Source organism: Tripterygium wilfordii, chromosome 12, assembly GCF_013401445.1.
Source record: "Tripterygium wilfordii isolate XIE 37 chromosome 12, ASM1340144v1, whole genome shotgun sequence".
In the NCBI taxonomy this organism is placed as follows: domain Eukaryota; kingdom Viridiplantae; phylum Streptophyta; class Magnoliopsida; order Celastrales; family Celastraceae; genus Tripterygium; species Tripterygium wilfordii.
In genome coordinates, this window is record NC_052243.1 from 90066 (window position 1) to 99315 (window position 9250).

At 36.2% G+C, this 9250-nt stretch overlaps 2 protein-coding genes across 5 annotated transcripts; both read right to left on the reverse strand.

The window, feature by feature from the left end:
- Positions 1 to 986: 986 nt before the first annotated feature.
- On the reverse strand, positions 987 to 4364 carry LOC120010910. Its single transcript, XM_038861833.1, has 5 exons — positions 4070 to 4364; positions 3719 to 3789; positions 2672 to 2777; positions 1990 to 2122; positions 987 to 1436 (listed from the first exon to the last, which is right to left on the reverse strand). The coding sequence occupies exons 1-5, from the start codon at positions 4144 to 4146 to the stop codon at positions 1275 to 1277; spliced, it is 549 nt and encodes a 182-aa protein (XP_038717761.1). The 5' UTR covers positions 4147 to 4364; the 3' UTR covers positions 987 to 1274.
- Positions 4365 to 4809: 445 nt separating this feature from the next.
- Positions 4810 to 9193, reverse strand: LOC120010909 (glycerophosphodiester phosphodiesterase GDPD4). Of its 4 annotated transcripts, none has more exons than XM_038861831.1 (9): positions 8926 to 9193; positions 8770 to 8856; positions 8526 to 8623; positions 7927 to 7987; positions 6943 to 7023; positions 6403 to 6495; positions 5962 to 6051; positions 5254 to 5381; positions 4810 to 5091 (listed from the first exon to the last, which is right to left on the reverse strand). In XM_038861831.1, exons 1-9 carry the CDS (start codon positions 9118 to 9120, stop codon positions 5070 to 5072), a joined length of 855 nt encoding a protein of 284 aa, XP_038717759.1. In that variant the 5' UTR covers positions 9121 to 9193; the 3' UTR covers positions 4810 to 5069. The 4 variants fall into 4 exon arrangements, with proteins under 4 accessions (XP_038717759.1, XP_038717760.1, XP_038717757.1 ...); XM_038861832.1 differs by having other exon boundaries at positions 5225 to 5381; XM_038861829.1 differs by having other exon boundaries at positions 4810 to 5143; positions 8926 to 9192.
- Between the last annotated feature and the right edge of the window lie 57 nt (positions 9194 to 9250).

A 9250-nucleotide genomic window follows, 5' to 3' on the forward strand; every position in this document is an offset into this window, starting at 1 on the left:
CACATGTGGCGAAGGTTTCTCTCTAAGAGCATCCAAAATAATAAGAGTTTGGAGTGACTGAATCATAATTTTATGATAAAATGTAGTGTTAATTTCTCACAAAATGAACAACATTTGACACTCTAAAATGTGTAAAAATTTACCCCACTTCATATTTGGTGTGTGTCTAAATGGATGAATAGTGATAAATACCACCAATCAAATAATGTCACATATTTTTCTCTTTTCTATTTATTTTTTCTCCTTTTTTTTTATTCTCTTTCTTTCTCTCTCCCCTATTAAGCACTCTCTCTCCAACTCAAGAGTCCCACCATTGTGAGTGTATCGTAATCTAACACTTAATAGTGACAAATATTGAGGGATTTGGAGTAGTGACAAATATCTGTGATCTATGCTTACGTATAATCTCAGCTTTGATTTCTTACTGAAATCGACTAATGATTTTTTCTTTCATGTATATTATATGAAGTTCAATAAGGTTTTTATAGTCTGTAGGTGAACAAAATAAACAGAGCAGTAGCTTCCAACTGAAATTGATTTTGCAAAATAATCATAGATTTTTATGTCATTTTTAACTTGATGACAGATACGTAAAAGCTTTCTTCTTTGGATTGTCACCTTCCCTCAAGCAAGCCAAGATGGAGGCAGAGGCAGAGTCAGAGAGATAGGTGGAGGCAGAGAGCGGATGTCATTGAATTTGCATGTAAGACTCAAAATGAACAAATTGTCGTACCGGTCTCATAAACTCTCATGGTCACCGCCAGGTTTCTAGTTAAAAAAGAAAGTCAGGATCGCATTGCATACGAAGTCAAGCACGTAATCCTGCATTCAGTGCTGTAAAAAAACTAAAAACTGGAGGGGAGAGAGAGAGAGACACAGTATTGATTCAGAGGTTTCAACAATCCGATTAAGCATCCACAAGAGAGCCGGTCCACAGTTAGACGAAAAGAGAAAAAATTTTAAAAAATGATAATAAAGAGAAAAAATGAGGTCAACAAAGATTCATCAATAAAGGTCGAGTTTCAGTAAGCAAAAAATTACATTCAATGTAAGGACCTTGCAACACTCTGATTTTTTGTTGTCAACCAGTAATAATTCCGATTTTGATTTCTAATCGGAAACTTAGCAACAAATCAACTACAACGAGCTGAGAAGACCCGGCATTTTTACATACGGCAAGTTGTAATAGTCTATGTACAAACCATCTTATTGTGATAATCATTGTTCCTTTTGTAAAGGGACAAGCAATCACATTGCCCTAATAACACTTCTAATCAAACATCCCTGACCTTGAGCCGAACTTCCGGGTGCAGCGCTGATTTCTTCGGGCTTGATGGAATAGTGCTGAATTTGCGAACCAAGATCTTGAAACAAGGCAAGGATACCAAGTACAGTGCAGCCAAAATAAAAGGTGCTGCCACTAACCATCCCAACAACTGAAGACAATATGTTTGAGTGATTTTATTCAGGGAAACATTTTCATTGAAACGTCGTCCAAAAGTGACTTTAAAAACATAAAATAAAAAAAAGTAAAAACATGGGATCATGGGAGCTTCCAAGAGTTAATTTAATTCTACATTAAAATACTAGCATTCCTTCCATAAATTTAACTGTGGTATACTGTCTTTCCATTGGCCAGGACCATGCATAGGTAACCATTTAACAAATTTAAGATCTCACCAAAAACATCAATGAGTTGCTAAAGTTACAAGTAAATGTACTTCAAACTGTTGCTTTATTAAAGGCTTTCCGAAATTGGGAGTCCGAATAGGTCAACAGAAAACAATGGTAGATGCCTGCTTTTGACACTGTTCTTCAAGCTGATAACAACATACTAAACCATTTGACAGGCATTGTTATGATCAACCACATGAGGGACATTTGTTGATTATTTTCATTAGAATGTGCAGGTGTATGTGCACCTGTGCATATGGATGAGAGAAAGCAAGACGTTGAAGTTATAGAAAAAAAAAAGACTAGGCCACATACCGCATGGGCAATACTTAACATAACTTCACGTGAAGCTTCACCAGTCAAAACCTTCTTCAGAGCGTCAGATGTCAATGGAAAATGGGGTCCGCCAGAGATGGCTTCACCAAAGCGAAGGAAGGGTACCACCAAACTTGAGGACAAAGACAAAAAAAAAAAAAAACACTCAGGATAGAAAAATAATTAAAAAAAAAAGCAATAGAGAATAAAAGAATGTAGCTTATGTAAATTGCCAAAACTTTTTTCACACAAGAAAAAGGTTTCAATTGATAGAAGGCGTTGTTTTCGTCAAACAGATAATGCATGGCAAAGGTTTTTTTTTTACAGAGTTATTGCATTAAAATAGCGCAAGTCCAATTGCCAACTTGTTGCCTCAACGTGTTTACATTACAAATAGAAATCAACAATGCACTGAAAATGTACTGGAAGTAAAACCGAGCAAGCATTAGTGAAAAAAATCCTTCTCTTTATTCTTATTTGGGAAGTATCAAGAACTCAGGAAGTACGAAAGATTATCCCAAAGAGATCATGATTGTGCCACGATGGTATAGGCCTTTGTATTGATACATTTCTGTATAAGCATTCATGATTAGTCACCATTGAATTAACATTGGCATTGAACTAATCAGCAAAAGAATTGAAAATAAAAATTAATGCAGAACTTTTGAGAGCATATTTGTACCTTAACTCCATTGGAGTTGCAATAAAGTTGGCAAGCATCACACTTGGCGCATGGCAAAGGGATCCCAGCACCGCAATGGCGATGCCACACAAGAACACGGTGACCCCTGTTTCATGGAGCTTTAGACATTTCAACGATATCTAAGAAGTGAAATAAGCATAAACAATGCAGTAAGCAACATGTTGGGCAGATCTCCACAACTGGTTAGTGCTAAAACTTCTCTGCTCCTAAAAACAGATAGTCAGATATCAACAGTGGCAAAAGGAATAATAATCCCAAAACAACTTCACACCTTCGATTACTATGGTATCTTTAAAAAAGTGTCTTCAATTAGATATGATTTACACACCCAATGCAACATCTAAAACAGCACCATTTCTTTTGATTGCAACTATTATAGGGATTATTCTGAGTTTCTACAAGTTCTAAAAAATCCTTTCAGCCCTGACCACACACATCCCTCAACGTGGATAAACATGTACATGTTCCATCTTGATTGCATGTCCTAAACCCTCAACTTTCAAACCATATAAGAACCGCTTTTCCTTTTCTTTTCTTTTTTTCTTTTTTTGAATGCAAAAATAAAATATTAGGAGGAGCACCAAGGAGGTACAATCACAAGAAGGTTACAAAACATCTACGGTTATGTTCTCCAAGAAATTAGTACAATGATCTGACTTCCAAAAGATGCTAAGCCATCCATCCATTAAAGATCAAGATATGTTTTTAAATCATTGAAAGCACTGTCATTTCTCTCTTTCCAGATGAGCCGAGAACTAGACAGAGGAATGATTTGAAGGGTCTTTCTTTTAACTCTTACTCTGCTATTTCATAGCTGCTTCCATGCTCTGATTTTGAGGACAGATTTTACCAACAAGCTAATTCAATCCAATCATGTTCCATAGAACCCAAATGCTCAGATTTCTGATGGATTGAGAAAGATATCAGAGATGTTTATAACATCCAGTAGTTCCACTGCCATCTCAGGCCAGAAATCACCCAGAAAGCAATACACTCAATGCCTAAAAGAAGAAAGTAACAACATACCACATATTGGAAACAAACCCAAGGTGATACCAAGAGCAGCAGAGAACGCCAATTGCTTTGGTTCTGCACCCCTGAGGAAAAATCATGATTCAAGCCACAAATGATCAATGTCACTTGTATAGCCGACTATAGCCCTTACAATATTCCACCTAAACATTTAAAACAAATAGATAAACAAGGAAGTCTGAAGCTTTAAGCACTAGTGTGTATAATCGCAATAAAGCGAAAACCAAACGCTTGATCTGAATAACCCAGAAATCATTCGGGCCATTTCACACAGAATCGTGTCAATATGCCCATGCGAACATCACATATATACATACATTTAAACAAAGCATGTTGTGAGGGTACCTCCGGAGGATTTGGTAAAGGGGATCGACGATCTTCTTCTGAAACCAAGATAGCAATCCAATCTTGAAAAAAGCCATTCTTGTTGTCTCTGCTTCTTCTAAAAGAAATCGAAGTAATTTCAACTAATTTGCCCTGCTGTCAATCCCTCTTGCTTTCCAAAATCATACGAAATCCATCGATTTAGGGTCTCTTCAAAACGTGAGATCCCCTCCTCTCACTTCTCTCTTTCATACGTAACCACAGATTCGTTCCTTGACAAACAAAAATAAGGCACTTATTGGGTTTTTGTCTGCTTTTTTCTTATTTTCTTTGAATCTAATTTTTGATTTTATGTTCACAATCACATTCACATAGTAAGTTACAAGTTCGTTTGTCTGTCGGTTGGATCTGTTCCGTATAAAATCTCCTGCGAACCAACCCACAGGCTGCGGTCAATCCACTATGGCATCTATGCTGCCACGTCACATTACAAGCCTATGAGGCATCGTTTCGCTCGCAAAGTTGCAAGTTTATTATCATATGGGAAAGTCATCAACAGAAACTTGACAACCCCCTGTCAACCTCGTGTGATACACAAATTTATTTATTTATTTTTATATAAAAAGAGTCAATAAACCGGAAAGCCTGTGTATATCCCATGTATCCAAGGAGTTTTAACATTTTACTTACCGAAAAATGAGTCGACAAGACATTGAAAACCATACTAACACATGAAAGATACATTCGACAAGGCCAAAAAGTAGTCTTTAATTTTGCATACTGCAATTATCCCCCGGAAAGAAGATGGATTTACTCATTTATTATTTTTTAAAAACAACTATGGCAGCATTACGCAGTTGGGATAATAAATCGTGTATTTGGAACAAGTTATATGCAGGATGTAATCTGATGAACACATATTGGAGTCGTTATGCCAAAGAAAAACCCTCTTCAAGACACTGCGTTCTGACATCTTGCATTGTGCGTTGAAATAGAGTTGGGTTGCTCGTCACAACACCATCTACCCGCTCATACAACATTCTCTGCATAGAATCAGCATCATCAACAGTCCACCCATATACCTTCTTATTCCTCCTGTTAAACCCCACACAAATCCAACGATGCTACCATTTACTTTTTTACCTATCAAAAGGAGACAATAAAATTTACTTTTACCTATCAAAAAGAGAGACTAAACTTCATACCCATGCAGAATCTTCACAAGCTTTTCATCAATTAATGGATGGTAAACACCAACAACTCTAGCTCCTTTCATTCTCAACAAGTTGCTCCTCGTGCCAGTAGAAGGATCCAACATAACAATATAGCCTACCTGGAACAAAGAGTTGCACCAGTAACATACACAGAAAAATACTTCAAAACTTAGCACTCCCAGCTTCTTTATCAAATCACTAGCTTTACAGCTTTACATTGGAAGGGAAATTTGGAGCAATTTCACCCAAATAAAATGCAGTGCTGCCTGTATGTTACCAGATTTTAAAAAGTTCAGATACTGCCAATAAATAGTACTGCATCACCACGATGAATTAACAGAGCTTTGAATGGGAATAAACTGACCAACAATAACGGATGATCCAGACTCTGAAACTGGTAGACATCAATACAAGTTCTATTGACCGAGCCACATATTTAGACAAAGGACACAAGAAGAAGAATAAGGGGCACCAATGCATTGTTTAATTTTTTATTTAAAAAAAAGATTACCTAGTGCCTATAACTTAGTTACAAATATCACAAGTCAACTACGAGTGTCCTTCAAAGTGTTAATTTTCTGCCCATAATGAGAAGTGAGAACTAATAAATGCAACATGAAAATAGATCATATCCAACATTAATGAACATGTTAATGAGAAACCAATTTAATCAGATCAAAATAGTCATGTTCTGCTTACCGTAACATCTGACGATAGTTTTATTACATCCAGAGCTAAATCGTCAATCTTGGCCCAAACCAAGCAATTCAAGCAATGTGCTCTTTTGATCTGGAAAATTTAGTAAGTAAAGCAGTAGGATTTACATGATTGAGAAAGTCAAATAAGTTTTCAACACTTAAATTTACTTTCAAATAACAAGTCCAAGTAGTGTTCTGTTAGAATTTGTTGGCTCAACTTGCAGACTTGTCTCCAGTTCATGAAGGAAGGTTTTAATCGTAGTCAAGTGTGCAGGTCCAAGTGCTCAAATATGTTTCTCACAAAATATATGTATCTCGCGAGAATTGTTCTGTTTATGTATTATGTATTCTACAGGTAGTTCTTTTCATCTTTTCAACTTTTTCAGGGGAGAATGTCCAAAGGATGAAAATGGACAATAAAATTAAAATAAAAAGAACTCACAACAGAAAGAATATCCTTGGCAAGTCCTTTTTCATGTGAAGGAGGTCCAACTTTTGCATCCAGAATCACCTGCCGAACTGAACTTGACACCAACTATAAAAGTCCATTCATGTCATTGCCACAGATATACCCATTGCAAGCACTTTGACAAAATTAAATAAGAAAGAAGGGAAGGTGACAAGTAAATGATAGATGATGGCAATGCACAGTACCAAACTTTTCATGGTGGCATTAAAATGATTTCAAAAGTATAATGAGCAACGTTAGTACATAAAAAACAGTACCATAAAGCTAATGCCCAAGGAGGCAAGACCAAAACTTTCAAAGAAATCAGGAAAAAAAATAGAAAGCCATAAGCTAGCCTGGGTTCGTGGACAAAGAACACCAACAAAGAAAACAGTTCAAGAGTGAATTTAGGACGCATGATCAGATCCTCCATCCCCTTAAAGTATGCATCATTTGAAAACTACAGATAGATGTCTCTTTTAACATATAATAATCTTTAGCATGAGAAAGCATCAAAGTGAATCCTGATTATACCATCAATGCATCTTCAAGAGTGGGAACTGTCTGATCATGAGAGCTCCGTGCTGACCAATGAGAAGCATTTAGTTCTTTTATCTACAACCAGAAACTATCATATAAATTAAATCAACATTACTCAGATATATGCATGCAGAAAAATTATATAAAAGCATAGCATAAAATAATACAAGAGTCCAAATGCCTGGTTATAACTTATAATACAAGATCGCCTAAATCAGCATCTTCCACAACGAAAAATATATAATTACATATGTTTGCCCACTAAGTTACTTCAGGCACTCAGAACACTCCATAAACAAATAAAATTAATAGCATATAAAGAAATAGCAACAACAATAATAAACTTACAGCAGCAAAAAGAGTCAGACTGAAGAGAGGTTTGAATAATTAAAATTTTATCTTACAACATTTCTGAAAAAGAGTTGACAGCAATTACATCATGCAGATGGTCTATTACTTAAAAGTCAGCACAAATCTCACAAGTCATCTATTCTTTATGTAGCATGAATCAAGTTATGGGTCATGCCTGCATGCTATTCAAAACTGAATAATATGTTGTCCTGGATTTTTCACTGCAACGTTGAGGTCAAGGGATGAGCAAACAAAAATACAATTCCACATTTCCACTATTCTAGTATGGAAATAAATGGGTTGATGCAGATTGGAAGAACATGTTCGGAACTTCATGCACAATCTCTTTTGTTTATGGGTATGAAATAAGGAATGAAATTTGCTAAACTTCTGCTAACTGGAAATCCATTCAATACTAATTGTTAGATAAAGATTTTACTAAAAGGGAACCAAGTGGGGTTCCAACCAAATACAACGTGTGAAACAGGAAAAAAAATTTAAAAAATACATCAATGATAATAAAAATAATTTGGTAAGAAATGGCGGTGTTTGTGTGTTTCTGAAATAAATATAAATTAAGCAAAATGATTTCATCATTACAAAAGATATTCCAGTTAAAATACTCACCTCCTTCGTGCTAAGGTACCCAACTCTAGAAGTAATGTTACGAGACATCTGCTGCAAATCCCTGCCTGTGCCAAAAGCAAATCAAGTCTCCAAACATATTCAAACTTAACTCTTAGCTATACAACCCACAATAATCTTTTTCCTAACGAGGATATCAAAACGTTATTCGAGTTTTTAAAGGATATTTCTTGCTGCAAATGGCATATTTCATGTAACAACTTTTCTTCAAGGTAAAAGGATACTTAGTCTTTCTCTGACTTTGCAAGAGACAAATGACTAAATCTATTTCTGGTTCAGGAAAAAATGAAGATTCTTTAAATAAGCCATGATAACCTCTTTTAAACTGGTTCCAGAGAAATCCCAGATGTTTTAACTACTAGACCCTTAAATTTGATAGATGCAAAGCACATTTAGTTTATCACAAAAATATATAACAGAAGTAAGTCAAGAAACTCATCCTCATTTCAGAAATAAAAAAAATAAAAAAAGGCATCCCACTGCATCAAAAAGTTCTCAATCCATTAACTAGTTAAAATGTGCCACCAAAGTCATCAAATACACACCAATAAAATCGTATAGAGATGAGAGCCCAAAATTACCTGTCATGAAGTGCAAACAGAACACCATCTGAAGAACGCGAAACATCAATCTCAATGCAGTCTACTTGCGAATGAAGAGCTTTACCATAAGCAGCCATCTGTGCAGGATAAGTCATGAATTAATCAAAAAGGAAAATAATTCAATTATGATTAAGCATAGTCCGTGCTTGGCCAAAAGCTTCAAAGACAAAGTTCAATTTAGATCTCGAAATATCAAAAAAGAGAAAGCAATTATAATGCTTACAGTGTTGGGGAATGCATTGGTTGCATCACCACCATGAGCACATACAAGTGGAGGATCATTCAACCAACCACACTTCCTTAATTGCATCTGCAAAAACATGTAATCATAATAAGTAAACCCAAAAAAAAAAAAAGGAAAAGAGATAAGGAGGAGTACCTGACGGAAGTGGCGGAGTCTGAAGTGGAAGAAGATGGGGGGAAAGAGAGCGACACAAGCGAGGCTGACTACGATGAAACGTAAGGCTCTCCGCGAAGTAAATCTAAATCTGAAGGGAAACCGGTTTACGACCCCAGCCTGCCTCTGTACCGGCAGTTGTTGTTGCCTCCGTCGCATGCTACCGGCGATCGCCATATCGTCTTGACCCCCAAACTCCGAAGAACGCACATAACACACGGTGACGATCAATCTTCGGCCCTTCACATAGAGAAGCCCAAGAGTGGCATATATGGGTGTGAACTGAATGGGCCGTTCGCAAGCCCAA